This window comes from Topomyia yanbarensis, chromosome 2, assembly GCF_030247195.1.
Source record: "Topomyia yanbarensis strain Yona2022 chromosome 2, ASM3024719v1, whole genome shotgun sequence".
NCBI lineage: Eukaryota > Metazoa > Arthropoda > Insecta > Diptera > Culicidae > Topomyia > Topomyia yanbarensis.
In genome coordinates, this window is record NC_080671.1 from 79,710,885 (window position 1) to 79,732,093 (window position 21,209).

Below are 21,209 nucleotides of genomic sequence, written 5' to 3' on the forward strand. Positions count from 1 at the left end.
CGCAAAGTCCCTGCCCCTTCATATATCTGAACCGTACAATGAATAGCACATTCAGAATCACGACCCGCTGCAATTGGCATTAACCCTCCGGAAATCGCACAAATAGCTCACTGAACGAGCACCCACTGGTTCTCTAATACAAGTTCTCTAGATTTTCAGAGCAGCGTGCACTCAGTGCACCAGCGCGACTGCCGGAAGATTAAGTAGTATTTTAGTGGGAGACATTTCCCACCTCGTCTGCAATTGCAGTGAGTGATTCTGACGGGGAGCCCTTCCGAGAACATAGCTCTCCAGATCCAGAAGGATAACTCTTGAAAAAAAAAGCAAATCGAGAATTTTTCCTTATTCACCCAATATCTTTGAATTCGCAATGAACAGTGGTTTTTTCGCCAAAAACGTGCGAAAAATTATTTATGCGAAAACAGTAATGCGTACAGCATTGGTGTCTTCTAGGATGTTTTTCGAAGATCCAAGACCTTCATTTTGATGATATAGTTAGAGTGATTAGTTCCCCTAGAAACGGCATTTTTTTATCGTGCGAAAAATAGGATGAAGTCTTCAGAAATGTTAAAGCACTTGTTTTTGCGACCATCTTTACTGAAGACCGAAAATCTCTATTAAAATAATTCGAAGTTATTGGTCGTTGTTTGTCAATGACCCCTTGAAATTATTTGTGCAACATAACTTTTTAAATATCGTAGATAAAGCTTCAGCATATTCTAGAAAGTTGATCGACTTGTTAAGATACATATCTTTCCGAAAGAGATCATTGGTCTATATCTTCCTACTTAGAAGTTATTGGGTGATTTTGGTAAAATTCGCAAAAAAAATAAAACTAATCACCCTTAAACGATAAAAACGGGCAGCCAACTCTAGTTGCAATTAGAAATTTTGCATCAACACTATGAAACTCAAAAAAGTTCACTTGTCTCTCGTTGTCTCCAGTAGAGTTATAGATGAGTTGAGAAAAAACGATTGTTTTTTTTAAATGTGATGTGATTGTGATGTGATTTGATTAAAAACGATATCTTTGAAAGTATTCGAGATTATGCACTTATAAAAAGTGTGTCTTTTGATAATTGAACTAACTTCGTAGAATATATGAAACCCGTAGAAATGGATAATTGAAAAGATATTTAAAGTAAAATATTTTTGGGGTCATCCAAATATAACGAGCCATAACTTCTTAAGCATTACAAGAACAGACTTTATGTATTCAGAAAAATTATTCATGAATTAAATCTCCACAACTTTGCCAAAGACATTAGCTCATTTCTTTCAGCAGAAAAAAATAGTTGAAAAATCTCACTTATAGGAGGGTTAATCACGAAAATCATAGCAGCATAGCACCTTGAAATTTTTAATAAGTAGATCGAAAACACTATTGACGTAAACTCAGGCGTTTCCACGCTAACTTTAAATTACTTATTTTTCAAAAATCGTAAAATAATTTAGAAAATACAAAATACAGCCGTTGTTGTAATATAGAAAGTTGTCCATTTTGATAATACAAACCTTTTTACGGAACATACCGAACTTGTCAGAATGATATTATCTTTTTTTTTTTTTTATCTTAAAATACGTTTATTTAGGCCCAAATGCTGTAGCTTAACGAGGCCGATAATTCATTTTTTTTTATATTACATGTCACATGTTAGTGGGGGAAGGGAAAGCCGTATTTAGGGGCGGCTTGCTCCCCTCTTATGTAAGTAAAGGACAAAGGTAGGAAGTGGGATACATATTGTGTAATTGACATCGTCGTTTGCTGATTGATCATTGTGGCGGATATGCACACTTTGTTGTAGTGTTGTAGTTTCCAGCCTGTAATCGCAGGGGCGAGGGGAGGGTCGATATTTCGGATAATTATTGGCACTCTATATCATCTGCATGTGCGGTATGTCATGATGTTCTGGATAGACGGTTATCAAGAAGAGTGTGCACCGAAGACTCGTGAAGCAATGCCATATTGTAGATACAGGGATAGGTTGGTGAGATTCTACTGTGAATGAGAGAGGGTAAAATGTATTAAACTTGGACATCAATGGTTTTCAAAAAGATATAGATAAGAAAAATATAGGGGTGGTCACGGCTTGCCAGGACGTCCCGGACTGGCACATAGGGTGATCTACCTCGGGCCCGAAGGGAATCTATTAGTTGGGACCTGGCAACACAGTACTCTGCGCACAGCCAAACAACATGCTCGATGTCGTGATAGCCGTTCTCACAAACACAATGATTATTTTCAGCAAGCCCTATACGACGGAGATGCGCGTCAAACGAGTAATGGTTGGACATGATCCTTGACATCGTACGAATAAAGTCCCGGTTCACATCCAACCCCTTAAACCAAGCATTCGTTGATACCTTCGGGATAATGGAATGTAGCCACCGTCCCAGATGCCCATTGCTCCATGAGGTTTGCCAACTATCGAGCGTCCTCTGACGAGAGATACTGAAAAATTCGTTGAAGCAAATTGGTCTTTCGTAAGTGTCGCCTTCTAATGCGCCCACCTTGGCTAAAGAGTCCGCCTTCTCATTGCCCGCAATAGAACAATGTGACGGGACCCAAACCAAGGTAATCTGGTAAGATTTTTCAGATAAAGCACTCAGATATTCCCGTATTTTCCCCAGGAAATACGGTGAGTGCTTTCCAGGCTTCGCCGCACGGATGGCCTCAATGGAGCTGAGACTATCCGAAACGATGAAGTAATGGTCTGAGGGCAGGGTGTCAATGATCCCGAGAGTATACTGAATGGCAGCTAATTCTGCGACGTAAATTGAAGCAGGATCATTGAGTTTGAATGAGGCAGCAAGATTTTCGTTGAAGATACCGAAGCCTGTGGACCCGTCGAGAATTGATCCGTCAGTGTAGAACATTTTGGCGCAGTCGACTTGATGGTATTTGTTATAGAAAATATTTGGGACCACTTGTGGGCGAATATGATCCGGAATTCCACAAATCTCTTCCTTCATGGATGTATCGAAAAATACAGTTGGATCAGAAGTATCTAAGAGATGAGCACGGTTGACGTTATATGTAGATGAATTGATGTTCTGTGCCATGTAATCGAAGTACAAGGACATGAATCGGGTCTGAGAATTAAGCTCGACAAGCCTTTCGCAATTTGCAATCACCAATGGGTTCAGAATATCGCATCGAATGAGCAATCGATATGAGAGGTCCCAGAATCGATTTTTCAGCGGAAGAACGCCCGCCAGCACTTCGAGACTCATCGTATGGGTCGAGTGCATGCAACCCAAGGCAATACGCAAGCAACGATACTGGATTCGCTCCAGTTTGATGAAGTGTATGTTCGCAGCGGAGCGAAAGCAGAAACATCCGTACTCCAACACTGATAATATCGTTGTTTGGTACAACCTGATTAGGTCTCCTGGATGGGCACCCCACCATGTTCCAGTTATTGTACGGAAAAAGTTGATCCTTTGTTGGCACTTCTGTTTCAGATACCTAATGTGACATCCCCAGGTACCTTTAGAGTCGAACCATACCCCGAGATATTTGAATGTTGAAGCCTGAGCAATAGTTTGATCCATTAATTGAAGCTGTAGTTGCGCTGGTTCACGCTTTCTAGAAAATACGACTAGCTCAGTTTTCTCCGTGGAGAACTCGATACCCAGTTGGAGAGCCCATGCAGACAAATTGTCCAAGGTATCTTGCAGTGGTCCTTGCAAGTCGACGGCTTTAGGACCTGTAATAGAGACCACACCGTCATCTGCAAGCTACCTTAGCGTGCAGGAATTGACAAGACATTCGTCAATGTCATTCACGTAAAAATTGTAGAGGAGAGGGCTTAGACATGAGCCCTGGGGAAGGCCCATGTAGCTAAATCGTGATGTCGATAAATCGCCATGCGAGAAATGCATTTGTTTTTCAGACAACAGGTTTAGCAAAAAGTTATTTAAAATTGGCGAAAGACCATGCTGGTGCAACTTCTCATAAAGAATGTTGATCGAAACTGAATCGAAAGCCCCCTTAATATCCAAGAATACTGATGCCATCTGCTCTTTGTTAGCATATGCCATTTGAATTTCTGTTGAGAGCAACGCAAGGCAATCGTTCGTCCCTTTGCCTTTGCGGAAGCCAAATTGTGTATCTGACAGTAAGCCATTTGTTTCGACCCAATTGTCGAGCCGAAACAGGATCATTTTCTCGAACAACTTCCGGATACAGGACAGCATTGCGATCGGACGATACGAATTGTGGTCGGAGGCTGGTTTTCCTGGTTTTTGGATGGCGATGACCCTCACCTGTCTCCAGTCATGTGGGACAATGTTACCCTCAAGAAACCTATTAAATAAATTCAACAAGCGTCTTTTGGCAGAGTCTGGCAGATTCTTCAATAAGTTGAATTTAATTCTATCTGGCCCCGGGGCTTTATTGTTACATGATAAGAGAGCAAGTGAGAACTCCACCATCGTAAACGGTGTTTCGTTCGCGGTATTGTAAGGCGACGCGGCGCGGTAGATTTTCTGTGCCGGGGCGGAATCCGGACAAACCTTCTTGGCGAAATCGAATATCCAACGGTTTGAATATTCCACGCTCTCGTTAGTACTGTTTCGGTTTCGCATACGTCGGGCCGTGCCCCAAAGAGTGCTCATCGATGTTTCTCTTGTTAACCCGTCGACAAACCGGCGCCAGTAACTGCGTTTCTTAGCTTTCATTAAATTTTTCATTCGCTTTTCTAATATCGCGTACACTCGATAACTAGCAACTAACCCGTCGTTCCGGAAAGTTTTATACGCGGCAGCTTTCTCCGCGTACACGTCTGAGCACTCTTTGTCCCACCACGGGTTGGGAGAACGTTTTTGGGTGTTCACGTCGGGTACTCGTTTCGTCTGAGTTTGAATCGCGCTATCGAGAATCGAGTTGGACAAAAACTTATATTCTTCCTCCGGGGGAAGTATCTGTGTTGAATCGATAGTTTTGGATATCTCAGCAGCGTAGCTCTTCCAATCAATGTTTCGTGTGAGGTCATAGGGAACATTGATTGGTGTCGATGGTCTTGAACCAGTGGTGACTGCAATTACAATTGGTAAGTGGTCACTACCGTGGGGATCAGATATTACCTTCCACTTGCAATCTAACCGTAGTGATGTCGAGCATAAAGATATGTCCAGTGCACTTGCTTGCGCAGGTGGTCTAGGAATTCGTGTCATTTCCCCTGTGTTCAGAATTGTCATATTGAAGTTGTCACAAAGGTCTTGAATTGTCGAAGATCGATTATCGTCGTATAGACAGCCCCACCCCGTACCGTGAGAGTTAAAGTCTCCAAGAAGCAGGCGGGGCGAGGGAAGGTGTTCAATCACGTTGGAGAATCTTCGATATCCCATCATGGCCCTAGGAGGAATGTAAATAGAAGCAATGCAAAGATCTTTGCCTTTGATTGTTGTTTGACAAGCGACAACTTCAATGCCTGGCGTCGAAGGGAGGTTGATTCGATTGAAGGAGTAGCACTTTTTGATCCCTAAAAGTACCCCCCCATATGAGTCTTCTCGATCCAAGCGGATAATGTTAAAATCGTGGAAGTTGAGGTTTATATTAGAAGTTAGCCATGTTTCACATAGGGAAAATGCATCACAATGATTGTAATTTAGCAAGTGTTTTAATGAATCAATTTTGGGGATAATACTTCTGCAGTTCCACTGTAAAACAGTGATCAGATCCCTGATTCCGTCTAATAAGTTAGCCATCGAAGGATACGATCGCTGTAAGGAGGGGCCATTGTTCAGTCAACTGTTTTAAAAATGTTCTTACTGTTGGTAGAATAGCAACCAGCAAGCTTTTCATAGGATCGGTAATGTTGAAAGCTGTGAATATCCAGTCCACAATGTCAGAAAATTTAAGGAATCCCGTTTTAGGTTGAGTTTCTGACTGTAAAATTGGAGCACTTGGGATTTTTGGTGCCCCGGGGAGTGCTGGGAACTCCTGGTTGTATCTCAATTTCCCAAAACCAGGAGGTATTATCTTCGGATTTGTACCAGCCCTTCCAGTTGATGAATTATTTTTATTTTGTACCCTTGTTTGGGACAACCTAGGACCCTTACGAGGAAGTTCAGGTGAGTTTTGATTAGGTCTTTTCCTAGAGTTTCCAAGCGGAGCCAAAGAATGCCCCTCGCAAGGGTCGTTAGAGGCGTTATCGTCAGTTGGCAAGAGAGCGAATGGGTTTTCGGAGATAAGTGGAACAGCTCTTTTAAGCATTTCTGCGTAAGAGCGTCTGGAGCGATCTTTGGCGGATCGCTTCAGTTTATCCGCGCGAAGTTTGTACGTTGGGCATGTCAAAAGTGCATGCGGATTCTCCCCACAGTAAACACACTTCTCAGCAGGGCTACTGCAAGTATCATCCGCATGGCGTTCCCCACATTTACCGCACCGTTGCTTGTTGCTACAGTAGGTGGCCGTGTGACCTAGCTGCTTGCAATTGGAACAATTCATGACCCGCGGTACAAACAGGCGTACAGGTAGACGAGCTCCTCCCACTTCAACGTAGCTCGGAAGTGCAGATCCGGCGAAGGTTACGCGAAACGAGTCTGATGGATAGTAATTACCATCTTCGATGGACTTTGAGTGCAATTGCTTGCACTCCAAAATCTTAACTGATTGAAGGTTAGGGTCCTTAAAGCGGCCAGCCCCATCATTCATCAGATCATCGACAGTTAGTCCCGCATCACTTACCACACCGTCGATCTCCACATCACGAGAAGGGATGTAGACGCGATACTCCAGCGTAAAGAGGCTATTTCTAACGATATCATTGGCCTGTTTCAAGTCAGTAACGACTACGCGCAGTTTGTCTGACTGAACCTTTTTAATCTCGGTTACGGCCGAGTAACGTTTTGTCAGCTCCCGTGCAACAGTTATGCTGTTTAACGGTTTATTTTTGGGCCGAAAGTATACCACCCAAGGACCAGCGGATCCATCCTGGTAAACCTTGACTCGGGGGGGCTGTGAGACATTGGGGGAAAGTGGGGGAAGTGGATCGACCATAACATTATCTGTCTCAGTATCAGATATACGTTCTTCTTCTTCATAATATTCCTCTTCGGAGGGTGATCCTTCTGTTTGTTCCATTTTGTTGCGGGAGCAACACGCTCGACCGCACTGTTTAACTTAAATCAAAATAAAAAATCAAAAGCAATAAAAAGAAAAAAATCGATAAGAAAAGTAAAAAACGAAACACTTCACCAGTTGGTTCCTGACGAGCTGGTAGGTGAATTGATCCTTCGTTTGTTTTATTCGTCACCCGCGTGACCTTCACACATTAGAGCTGATATAGCTCGTCTAAACAAAGCCGTCTTTCAGGCAAGAAAAATGTTTAGTAACGCACTTCACTGCACTACTTTAACTGATATCGCAGGTAACAATTATCACTCGCGGGACTGTTTATTAGTAATGCTTTACTGCAGCCTCTGCCACAGCAAGCACCTTCGTACCACCGAAAAAACTAAACCACACCGGAGAGAACAAAAAGCACTTGTTTCCCGGTACAAAGTTGGGTTACGAATGAGAATGATATTGTTATATTATATAGTTGTTAGAGAAATGAATTGGCTTTAAAGGGATCACTCACAAACAACCAGCAATAATGTTGAAGATATTAAAAATGAAGACTTTGTGTCTTCAGCAAAGTTGTTGGCAAAAGCTTGCTCTACAACTTTGCCGAAGACATAATTTGAATATATCGACTTGCAAGAAAGTTGGTGTATATATCTCACTTTTGGGGAGATTATTCATCAAAATAACAACACCGTATGAAAGGGCTGGTAATGTTTACTAATTCCACCGAAGACATTATTGACCCAAAACTAACGATTTAGGTGTAATTAATAGATCGCATGATTTTGGTGAAAAAAAACCATTGTGCAATGGCATAATCTCAACGCAATGACCTTAACCGTTACACTAACACAACCCCACATGGATCAGATGATCTAAAATCGTTAAACATATTTTGAAAATACTTTAAATGTTTTTACATCGTTGGTTATATTATAAATATTGATTTTAAAACTACTGATATTCCGTTAGACTTATGTGAGTGATATAATTACGCATATAGTGCGCAACCGTGTATAAGATTCGCGTATCCCCCGTATTACATCGCATTCTGTCGAATCGTTGGGCGGTTGGTCTGTTGGGCGTAGTCGAAAAAATGTTATGATAGGAATCGAACTAACTAGCGCTTCACAATTTCCATACGTACCAACCTGGATGTTGGACGCACTAACCGACTCGTTAATCGGACGTACGCCTGTTGTTATAGAAGGTGATTTTAACACTGAAATCAAGGACTGGGGTAGCATGCTGACCAACGAAAGAGGTTAAAGCCTGTTGGAAGCTGGATGTACGAAAGTTGCGCAGCATATTTCAATGTGCCTCTTATAGATTTGATTTAACTTAATAATTTTCTTAGTAAAGAGAATACAAACTGCATCTTAAAGAGTTTTTCCAATTGATCCTTCTTCAAATCAATAAATCCCTCCTTGTATATCAAAATGTATTCCTAGTTTTAAGATCGTCTAACAACTGTTCCTTGGGTCGTTTTTTTACCCTCGCCGAATTTTTTTTAGCTTTAAATATATTTCAATGGATAAAAAATTATTACTTTCAAGCTCGTTCAAAGACTTCCAAGCAAACGCAACGTTCCTAGTCTAATAAACAGAGCGAATTTAAAAAGCAGCTTTGTCAGGATGATTCCAATAGTATGGCAAAGCACGAAAGATGAACTAAAGGGCGTCCCACATCAAATTTCAACACGGAAAAAACGCGGTAGAAAATTACCTAGTGGACCGATCTTTTTCAAACTTTCAGGTAATAAAATAACCCATTAGTAATCTTTTGGCATATTTGTTTCAATTAACTTCAATACCATAACCATACGTTTAACTCCACTCATTAGGTTCTGTACAACATCTGGCTGCAGCTTCTTATGTTCGTAATCCCACTTTTTCTTCATGTCTTCCTTTGACCTTCTTGGAATGCATCCGTAGTGTCTTCTTCATAATTGCCCGGAATGTTTCGATGGGCCTTAGTTCCGGTGCGTTGGGGGGACGGGAGGGTGTTCATGCCCTTGGGTACGGAAGTGACCCTTTGGCTTCGTACCACTCCACGACAACATTTGAATAGTTGTATAAAGCTAGATCCGGCCAGTAAATCGTAGGGTCCTCATGTTGCTGGAATAGAGGAATAAGACTCTTTTGTAGACACTCCTTGTGGTAGATTTCCCCTTTTCCAGTCCTAATGGTCACGAACGGTGCATTCTGTTTTTGAGCAGACCGCTTGCCAAATCAGATATTTATTGTCAAACTTTGAAAGTTACTTACTTTATCCGGAACATCAAAGTTGTGCTTAATGACAATAGTCCCGAAAGTTGCCGGAAGTCCGCCTTGATGTAAGTCTCATCATCCATGCTGATACAATGAGGCTTCGTTGGCATCTGGGTGTACACTGTACGGTCTCCGGTTCGTCACGCTTTGAAGCCTTCTGCACTTTGAACCTCTCTGAACGAAAGACTTGGAAAGATTACATTTTTTTGACCACATCCCTGACCGAAACATTGGGATTTCGCTAGAACGCTTTCACTACACGCCTGTGATCCTGATCAGTTATAGAACATCCATTCTGACCGACTCTGACATCCAGTTCGAGTTCAGAGTTTGGTAGTAACGTTTAATCACACGACTGTTGACTGCACGATTCCGAGTTGTTTTTCGATGTCCCGATGAGAGAGAGAGAGTTTCGGATTTTCAGGGTGCTTTTCGGGTGTCGCAATTTTTTTCAAAAAATCTGTCAGCGACAAAAATGCAGTGTAAACAATACACTCTAAACTACTTCTACCTAAATTTTCAAGAGAAAAACCCCAATAGGTTATTTTCTACAGCATTTCCGTGATGCAATTTGATGTGGGACACCCTTTACGGTTTGGACTGAGTGATATAGTAAATTTCAATTTCCTGTCTGCTTTCGTATCCATTGCAGAAGTTACATCAAAGATATCCAAATTTTTCAGGTGATCTGAAGCATTCAAAATTGCCAAATCCAGTTCAGGCGAGGATTGCGAAGTAAATACCGATGATAAATGAGCATGTTTATGAATCATTGGTAGTAGTAAATGGTGTCGGAATCTTTATCCAAATACCAAAAACACTATAATGAAAAACGTTAAAATATTGACATTACGTTTGAATCATGTTGTAATAGCATAGAGAATCGCACCACAGTCAGTGGGATTATTAACGTAGCCAACGTTAGACTCCCGTTGCTATTCCATTGGATGGGGGTCGAAGTAAAATGCTATATACACTGGTCTACTCATTCAACAATCATACCGTCAAACCAGAAGTTTAGATACTAGAAATCCTTGCCTCATGAAACGGTAATATTTTTGCAAACCAACTGGCATGGTAAACTTTTGCGGTGTTATCTATATGAAGGAATGGGATGCAAATTTGCAGAACGTGATATATGGACAACGAATGTGGTTTCCGGCAAAACACAGCAACGATGACATTGCGCGTTTTAGTTCCAAAACCACATCATCACCGTACACCCGTGGGAATACGTGATATCGCCTTCGGGTGGGCAAATCACCACCGACTGGGGTACTACACTGCGCTGTGTTTGCAGGCGAGAAGAACTCAGACAGCAAACACAGCAAGGACCCGTTTCAGCGTGTAGAGAATCGTCAGTTGTATCAGTACTCACCTACTGCATCCTGGACCGAGGCATTCTCGCTGCAGCTGAGGAATTTATTGTAAAAGTTAACCATCACCAGGCCGCGATTTTTCGTCACCAGCCCCAGCACCGAGTCCTGCACGTTCCGGCTCGAGTTACACAGGGCGTGGGCCGATGAGTGGGAAAATATGACCGGTGCTTGTGAGGTCGCCAGGACGTCCTTCATCGTAGCGACGGATGATTTCGATAGATCCACTATCATACCGAGGCGATTCATCTCCCGGATGACGGTCTGCAAAATGGAAGCGAAAACAAAACAGTAGAAATACCACATGAAATGGGAATCCGCAAGCTGTGGAGATCATAGACCACCGCGTGGCCGGGGTCGAAGCTTGCATGCAGCAGAACGCTGAGCGTAGGGAAAAATGCATTGAATATGAAAGCAGAAAAAAATATGCCATAGAATATTTTCCTCGCAAATGAAAAGTTGTTGTTTGTTTGGAGCATGTGTACCAATGTGGGTAGTCAATAGCGGACAGTACGTAAATATGGTAAGATTTCTCCTCAGAGATAGGTGCAGAAAAAGCAAACTGGTTTGAATGCATTTTTTACGCATCGTATGTGAATATCAAACGAAATCCCATGTGGTTTGTGGAACAAACATTCCTCCGGAGAAAATAGCTCTTATCGTAACAGGGGAATTTCGTTCAGTGCCGTCTATATGAAAGGGTACCGGGAGTTAGAAAAATGGACCCCAAACCAGATAACGAAGATTATAATCGTAGAATTATTGAAAAAATCACATTTTATATGTTCAACCACACCTACCTGTGAACAATGTCACATATTCGTTAAAATTTATACTAAATTTTTAATTTTATCTTATGTGGGAGGTTATATACAGTAGGGTGGCATTTTTGTCCATCGCCAGTTAAAAAATAAGTCAATTATTTGGGCAAAATTTGAGCGATATTGGACAATTTTAACACAAGCCCCAAAGCTATTGAAGTTTTATATGGGAAATACATGCATTTTTACATACGTTTTATATGAAACTTCAAAACTTTTTTCACAGTGACCGAAAAATTTTGAAAACGTGAAAGGATTCAAACGGAAAATTTTTGGACGGCTTAAATTTTTAAATATAGTTTTATTAAAATGTTCAAATTTCGGGGTTTTCTTGAAATGTTTGTTTTATTTTCTTCATTCATATCATTTTTTGGAAACCTTTCATACTATCAGGTTTAAAACTTCTATCACTTTGGGGCACTTTTTAAAATGCTGCGATTTCGCTCAAATTTTGACCAATTTTTTTTTAAACCTTGATCTATTTTTGAACGGCGATTAACAAAATTCCAATATCGCAAAAAATGTCACGCTAATATATAGGTAACGCTTGTCCCTTTTTGTATTATTCGTTGCTTACATTCCAAACGAGCAACATCTTGATTATAACGTATTTACGGTACAATAAACGGTAGACGCTATGGATTTTCAGTACTATTGGTATCAAGTAGTACATAGTTAAACCGAGCTCTAATTTTTTAACGCTCTTTACACTGCTGTGCGAGGCTAAACTTTGCACACACATGAACGAGAGGGGGGGGGATATTGGGAGATTATATGTAAGTCCCGCGTCTCCGTTTTGTACCACATTTTCGGCAGTGTTGGCATAAATCTGTACTATGCTATATTTCTCAGTAGATGAGAACAATTTTGGTAAAACTATTTTTTCTCTATTTAGAAGAAAATTGTTTTAAATTATATAATTAAATTAGTTGTGGAATCTGACTTAAATTAGTTGTGGAATCTGACACCAACTTAGTGACCGTCAGACCCCCTTAAAGTAAATAATCAGAAAAAGTTATGAGGCTATATCTAGGGACTAAAGAAGAATATTTTAAGAGCTTCGGTTTCTTTAAAAGAAAAAAAAAATATATGTCCCGATTTTTTCAATGTTTCCGTTTCGTCAGTCTACAACTTAGTCTTTCAGTATATTGAGTCATAGCACCCACGACAACACCCGCGAGCTGCATATAGTTTCAAGTTTCTTTAGTCCAATGTATCATGCATGATGCAATTGACACTCCACATTGATTCTACTTCTATCTTCTTCTGAATCTGCTCTTGGGCCTCCGAGGTCTGAAGCGAATCAATTGACTATTAAGTAAACCAAAGAGCACTGGTAACCGCAGTGTCCACGAATACTAATTCCCGGCAACTGCCGGGAAATTAGTATTCTGCCAGTTATTATTCCTGTTCTAGTGTGTATTATTGATTGTTTGGATGATTATTGCGCCAGGTTGAATAATCATGTTGTAACACCACTTTGCTTTTTTAATATAGTGGAAATAGTTTGATATGATTCTCCACAACTGACGTCCTCTCCTTCTTTTCCTCATTTATTCTAACCTTGTTAAATACCTCTCCTCTCGGTTGCACTAACCGTAATTTTTTTTACGCTTGAGATGGATGTCTGTTCTCTGTGCCTAAATCGGTGTTGCTTCTCAGTTTTGCACGACCCAGAGGGAACTTGGCCTTAATCCCACTACTCTTTCATCGATGTGACGGGATATTCGTTCTGGAATATAGTTTGTTGGGATCCCATTCATAAACCACCTCTCGCAGAAAATAAATTTTTTTGAAATACTCTTCCCCTCCAAGCATATTGCTAATTGTTGTTGATTTTACTATCTCCGTTCCACTAGTACGTCTCAAATTAATTCAAATTAGTTTTAATATCGGTAATTCATGTTATGTCACCCTCGTTTCCAACTGTCAATGCATGACATCATTTATGGACTGCCCCTTGGTGATATATTGGCATGATGGCCGGAAGATTAGAAAAGTAACCCTTCCCTCCCCTTCTTTCCGAAGATTTTGTTCTTCCCATTTTGTTGCTCTTCTATGTAACCTTCCGATTCGCTTTTTCTTAGTGGGAAACGGTTGTTCTGATCTAGCGTAAGGACCAGGGACACCATATTCACAGATTTTTTTTTCACAATTTTTGATCACAGATTCTTTTCCACAGACGATAGATTATTGGCATTTTGATTAAAATTTTACGGATTTTTGGAAATATTGTGTTCTTTCATAGATTTTTTGGAAATTTAACACAGATTTTTTTTTCTGTTTTAGCTATCACAGATGGTTAAAAGATTTTTCTGGTCGAAACACAGATTTCAATGTGCCATCCCTGGTAAGGACGTGGTATGAAAGCTTTCCTTTTGTACGCCGGTTGCCCAATCATAGCACATTGAGCGAGGAATACGCCTAGTACCTCCGAACAAATAACCAGTACTATTAGAGGAAAAGCGTACGACTAAGAAAACAAATGCACAATCATAATTCGTAAGCACTAGAAGCAAACAAGAACATTCGTCTGTGCCACAGCGATGGTAACATGGGCGTATACGATAAAAATTCTCCCGTGCGAGCCGACTCCGAATCTTATTACAGATATGAAAATCTCGGTACTCTTTACAGATAAACTAACTGTAATGAGAAATGGGAAGAAGGAATGTGACTACCCTACCCCTGTCTAGAGTCGTCAGTGCTCTTGGATCAAAGATAATTTTCTTTTCTAATAAAAGTTTTATGAGATCTTGTGGTTTTGATTCAGACATTTTTAGTACTATTATCAAAATACAATCGTAGGTATTCATCATTCGTTATCGAGCACTCAGTCGAGATAGAAGTCTTTTGTCATCGGTCCGTACACTCTATAGGGACAAATAGTATTAATCCGCGTTCAAGGTTATTCGCACACCTAGTTGAGGTTTCAGTATTTTTTCCCTTCTTTTGTGTTTCTGTTTCTGAGTACCGTTAGCCGGTCAGTGACAAGCGAAGTTGTGTTCTTCTAGTAAGCCGTCTGGATACCGTTACCTACACAAGCTAAGTATTAGTTTACGTTTCTCCTTCTTGGTTGTCTTAATAACGTGCCCTGGGCAATGGGCCCGTGCAAAAATGACTTCCCCTGACGGCGGTTCATCTCAAGGTGAGATGGACGTCGAAACAAAATCGGCTCCCCGGCTCAAAGTATATCCGAGCTCGGACACCGGGCCATTTGTGATCTTTTTTCGGACCAAAGAAAAAAGTGTTTGAATCTGTTGCAGATTTCTCGAGTTCTGACGGATCGGTATTCGGCCGTGACAAAAATATCGAAAATTCGCCCTGATAAGCTTCGGGTGGTGGTTAACAGTTGAACTCAGGCAAACGATATTGCTGGCTACGAGCCCTTTACGAGGGAGTACAGGGTGTATATTCCAGCTAGCAGGGTTGAAGTCAGTGGGGTCGTTTCCGATTCGAGTCTGAATTGCAAGGACCTGCTAAAATATGGGACTGGTTGTTTCAAAGACCCCATGCTTAAGTCAGTGAAGATACTGGAATGCAAACGTTTGCATTCAGCACCAGTCGTAGCTGACGGAAAGAAAACATACGTCAACTCAGACTCTTATCGGGTAACCTTCGGCGGCTCTGCCCTACCCAATTACCTCCTCTTTGACAAGGTTCGTCTACCTGTTCGCCTCTTTGTGCCGCGGGTCATGAACTGTACTAATTGCAAACAATTGGGACACACAGCCTCCCATTGTAGCAATAAATCCCGTTGTGGGAAATGCGGTGGGAATCATGTGGATGATTCCTGTGGTAGAGATGTCGAAAAGTGTCTCTACTGTGGGGGAAACCCACATGATCTCCCTTCATTTCCCGCGTACAAACAGTGCGAGGAGAATCTTAAGCGTTCTCTTCAGGGAAGCTCTAAGCGATCTTTTGCAGAAATGCTTAAGATAGCTACGCCACCTGTCTCTACGAACATCTATACCAACTTGTCTACTGATGAAGGTGACTCTGATGAACCCCAGGAGGGAACATCTTCTGTTATGCCTAGAAGCAATAGAAAAAGGAGGAACATTTCTTCTTCCAAGCTTCGTCGTAAAGGCCAGAAGGTGTCTCTTCATGGCCGCCCTAAAATAACTACTCAAGGAAGTACTGGTGCAAAACCGAAGCAAGTCGCTCCCGGTCTCAGTAACCTGAGCTCAGAAAAGGAGTTCCCAGCACTTCCAGGAACATCAAAAACCCCCAGTGTTCCCATATCTCAGCCAGAGAAAGAAAACAGCGCTGGCTTAATAAATTTCTCTGACATTGTGGACCGGATTCTTACAGCTTTAAATATTTCTGACCCCCTTAAAAGCATCTTGATAAGCTTTCTCCCCGCAGTAAAAACATTCTTGATGTAGTTCACTGCGAAATGGCCCCTCCTTTCAGCGATTGTATCCTTCGATGGCTAATTCATCGAACGAGGTCACGGATTTAATCACTGTTCTACAGTGGAATTGCAGAAGCATTATCCCGAAAATCGATTCGTTTAAAATCTTACTAAATAATTTGAAATGCGATGCATTTGCCCTATGCGAGACATGGCGCACTTCAGAAATAACCCTACACTTCCACGATTTTAATATTATTCGCTTGGATCGAGAAGACTCTTACGGAGGAGTACTTTTGGGGATCAAAAAGTGCTATTCTTTCAATCGGATCGACCTCCCCTCGACACCAGGAATTGAAGTTGTCGCTTGCCAAACCAGAATTAAAGACAAAGACCTTTGCATTGCTTCCACCTACATCACCCCTAGAGCCTCAGTTAGCCACCGACGGCTTTGCGATATTGCGGAACTCCTCCCCGCACCGAGGCTAGTTTTAGGTGCCTTCAACTCCCACGGCACGGCATGGGGTTGCCTTCATGACGATAATCGATCTACCCTACTCCATGAGCTTTGCGACAACTTCAATATGACCATTTTGAATACGGGTGAAATGACACGGATTCCTGCCCCTCCAGCGCGTCCGAGCGCTCGACATCGCTGCGGTTAGATTGCATATGGAAGGTAGTCTCTGATCCCCATGGCAGCGACCATCTGCCAATCGTAATTAATATTGCTAACGGTTCAGGGCCACCGAATACAATCAATGTTTCGTATGACCTCACACAAAATATTGATTGGAAGAGCTACGCGTCCGCGATATCCGAAAAAGTAGAATCGACACAAGAGCTTCCTCCGGAGGAAGAGTACGGGTTCCTGGCTGGCTTGATTCTCGATACCGCGATTCAAGCTCAGACTAAACGCGTACCAGACGCGAATTCACGCGGGCGTCCTCCCAATCCATGGTGGGACAAAGAGTGCTCAGACGTGTACGCGGAGAAGGCCGCTGCGTATAAGACCTTCCGGGACAACGGGCTGCCAGCTAGCTACCGACAGTACGCGATGGCGGAAACGCGCATGAAGAGTTTGATGAAAGCCAAAAAACGTAGGCGCCGGTTCGTCGACGGACTAACGAGAGAAACATCGATGAAGGTAGACGTATCTATCTTTACCGCCGGTTGTCACGGTAAAGATAGATACGTCTACCTTTATCAAGGACACATGATAGTGAACTCGGGTGATTCGTAGTTATTCTGCCTAAGCTCGACCCTCATTATCAGAAGGCAAAAATTAAGCCCGCACGATATTAAGCCTGTTCTAATGACCCTGCCACTTCTAGTTTTCCGATCTGTTTACTTCACATCCTTGCTCTCACTTGAGTACTATGGCTCTAAGTTTCATAACTTTCCCTACCCAGTAATCTCTAGCTAATTGAATGTCGTTAAAACGTAAAAAAAGAAAATGTGACTAACATAGTCGAAATAAAAAAAATTAAAAAAAAAAGGAAAAAAGAAAAATTGACGAAATTATTGTCAATTCCTGCACGCTAAGGCAGCTTGCAGATGACGCCGTGGTCTCTATTACAGGACCCAAAGCCGTCGATCTGCAAGGACCATTACAAGATACCTTGGACAATTTGTCTGCTTGGGCCCTCCAGCTGGGTATCGAGTTCACCACGGAGAAAACTGAGCTAGTTGTATTTTTAAGGAAGCGTGAACCAGCGCAACTACAGATTCAATTAATGGGTCAAACTATTGCTCAGGTTTCAACTTTCAAATATCTCGGGGTCTGGTTCGACTCTAAAGGAACCTGGGGATGTCACGTTAGGTATCTGAAACAGAAGTGCCAACAAAGGATCAACTTTCTCCGTACAATAACCGGAACATGGTGGGGTGCCCACCCAGGAGACCTGATCAGGCTGTACCAAACAACAATATTGTCGGTGATGGAGTACGGGAGTTTCTGTTTCCGCTCCGCTGCGAACATACATTTCATCAAACTAGAGCGAATCCAATATTGTTGTTTGCGTATTGCTTTGGGTTGCATGCACTCGACACATACGATGAGTTTCGAAGTGCTGGCGGGCGTTCTTCCGCTGAAAAATCGATTTTGGGACCTCTCATATCGATTGCTCATCCGATGCGATATCTTGAACCCGTTAGTAATTGCAAATTTCGAAAGGCTTGTCGAGCTCAATTCTCAAACCCGATTTATGTCCTTGTACTTCGATTACATGGCACAAAATATCAATCCTTCTTCATACTATCCCAACCGTGTCAATCTCCTTCAGGCTTCTGATTCAACTGTATTCTTCGACACATCCATGAAAGACGAGATTCGTGGAATTCCGGATCACATACGTCCGCAAGTGATCCCAAGCATCTTTCATAGTAAATTTCGAGAAGTCGACTGCAACAAGATGTTTTACACCGACGGGTCAAGCCTCGACGGCTCCACTGGCTTCGGAATATTCAATCAAAACCTCACCGCCTCATTAAAACTCAATGATCCTGCTTCAGTTTACGTCGCAGTATTTGCTGCTGTTCAGTATACCCTTGGGATCATTGATACTTTGCCCACCGATCATTACTTTATTGTCTCGGATAGCCTCAGCTCAATCGAGGCTCTCCGTTCAATGAAACCTAGAAAGCACATTCCATATTTTCTGGGAAAAATCTGGAAGCGCCTGCGTGCTTTGTCTGTAAGATCGTACAAGATTACCTTAGTTTGGGTTTCCTCGCATTGCTCCATTCCAGGTAATGAAGAAGCGGACTCTTTAGCTAAGGCGGCCGCTTTACAAGGTGACATATATGAAAGACCAATTAGCTTCAGCGAATTTTTCAGTATCACTCATCAGAGAACCCTCGAAAGTTGGCAAACTTCATGGAGCAATGGTGAACTAGGAAGGTGGCTACATTCGATAATCCCTAAGGTATCGACGAAACCCTGGTTCAGGGGGATGGATGTGGGTCGGGATTTCATTCGCGTGATGTCTCGGCTCATGTCCAATCACTACACGCTGGATGCACATCTCCGGCGTATTGGGCTCGTGGATAGCGGTATCTGCGCTTGTGGCAACGGTTATCACGAGATCGAACATGTTGTCTGGGCATGCGCCGAGTACTGTTCTGCCAGATCTCAACTATTCGATTCCCTTCGGGCCCGAGGAAGATCACCCAATGTCCCGGTTCGAGATGTACTAGCAAGCCGCGATATTCTCTACATGTCCCTTATATACACGTTCCTCAAAACCATCAAGACGAGACAAAACATCTGTCGAATGAACCAACAACACGAGACCTACAGTACAACATCACACGCGCAACGCGGTGTGTTTCCGTTCCGTATCTGAGCCGTACTACGAAGTCGTCTGGAGGAACCCCTGCCGGCTCGAGGAAAACCGCCCGGCGTCCCAATACTTGATGCATCCGTTCGAATCTGTAATCCTGGCCGTTGATTCATGATGCCGGAAACTGCAAGTTTATATCTCCACCCCCCCCCCCCCGTTCAGCCTTGTCCACCCTCTCTCCCATGTCTCTGATACACAGATGTATGACTTCACCCCCTTCTCCTCTTGAATATTTTCCCAAAACTTATGTGCCCCCCTATCTTCTAGTTTTAGTTGATAAATATTTAATCTCGTTAAGAAATGCCCAACAGTACTTTAAAATAGCCCCAATTAATTCCCCCTAATCTTGAACCACTCTCTCTAGTTAATAATTAATTTCTCCTACAATCTCCCTTCTAATGAATCACTATACAAAGAACACACAAAATGACCCGTCCCCCTAATCTTACGAATATTATATTATCCCCTCTTTTATATGTATAAGTTAGCTGTAATTTTTTTTTTAGTTTCGTTATATAAAACAAAATAATATTGAAATGTGTAACCCCCTAGCTTTAAGAAATTCAAAATGTAAAACAATGAAAAAATGGCACTTTTTAGCTAACGCATACGTGCCTTATCAAATAAACAAATGGAAAAAAATCGTAGGTATTATCATATTTGTACTCCATTAAAATATATATCATGAAAATAGGTTAGATTCTCTCTAAATTTTTAAATTATTGAAATCTGAGGATCAACCAATCGATTAAAAATTGGCACAGTCTAATTAGAATCATTTTTGAGCCATCCTAGTAGGTGTGCAGAGAGACCATGGCATTGGTAACCTGTATTCCATTTGGCCAAGATTCCACTTTATAACATGAAATACTTACCATTATTATTACACATGCTGCCTTGAAATTTAAATTAGATTGATAACCATATTTTTGAACTACCCAACCCACACTGGTATTACTACTAGCACTAGGCGATCACCGAACAGAGCACAATTTTTAGTACCTTTGCAATGCCCAGAAAACATGCACCCAATCTAAATGTGTGCGATAAAGTACATTGCATAACCCGACTCTTTACTGAAAATGCGCTTCGTTGCTATAGCACGAGTACAGCATCCGTGTAAAACACCGGAGTTTCATAACATCGCACCACCGTTATTGTGTTGCTACCTCCAGCAATTTATTTTTTGATAAGTGTAAAATATATAGGCAAAGCTTTTTAGACAGGATTCATTTTTTTGTTCGATTCGTTTAGCCACCAGATCACCTACCTACACAGTTTGATCTTTGACCGAGGTCTGACGCTACATTCGCGTGGATAAAAAGCACGATAATGGAACGAATTCAATATAAATTGACACTCTGATTGGGACACGCGCTCTGAGCATCGCTCAGCAGGCGACCAACCATGTTGTCCTTGCTCGGTCGTGTAACATGTTTGCAGTAGCCTCAATCCCAACCCCATTCAAGAGATGGGGGGGGGGGGCGAAAAACAAAACCACAAAAAATGATTTTATCACCAGCATTTTGCGGTTCGGGTGCACTGTATAAACGTGGACAGACGCTTCGCTTGACTGCGGTCGGCAACGTGTGGCTACTCCCTGACCTGGCTTGTTTTCCATCAACTCGACAATATTGAGTGGTATAAAAAGCAGCGGCTCAATCTAGAGTGAATGTCATGTCATCGTATTCTATGAATGGGTAATGCAAACATACGACATCGAGCTGGTCGGGAAATGTTGATACTGATGTGTGAGGATGTTCCATCATGTTCAGAGAATGCAAGGGCGAGCATTTTTTTTCCAGCTGCATCGAAATTGCAATATTCTCGTTTAGTAGTTCATGTTGGTCAGCACTGATATGAGGGTAATAAATTACTTAAAGTTGATTTTGCAATCTAAGTTTGCTGTTTCAATATTTATATTTATTGCTAACGCAGAAAACTATAAATCTTCTTCTAGTTTTAA

The 21,209-nt window shown here is 41.9% G+C and overlaps 1 protein-coding gene across 1 annotated transcript in view; it reads right to left on the bottom strand.

Annotated features, from left to right (window-relative positions):
• LOC131678565 (uncharacterized) overlaps positions 1 to 21,209 on the bottom strand; it is a 237,963-nt gene that overhangs the window by 38,912 nt on the left and 177,842 nt on the right. Inside the window, exon 9 of the mRNA XM_058958778.1 lies at positions 10,724 to 10,985. Coding sequence (XP_058814761.1) covers positions 10,724 to 10,985 — 262 coding nt within the window. The remainder of the gene's footprint in view (positions 1 to 10,723; positions 10,986 to 21,209) is intronic.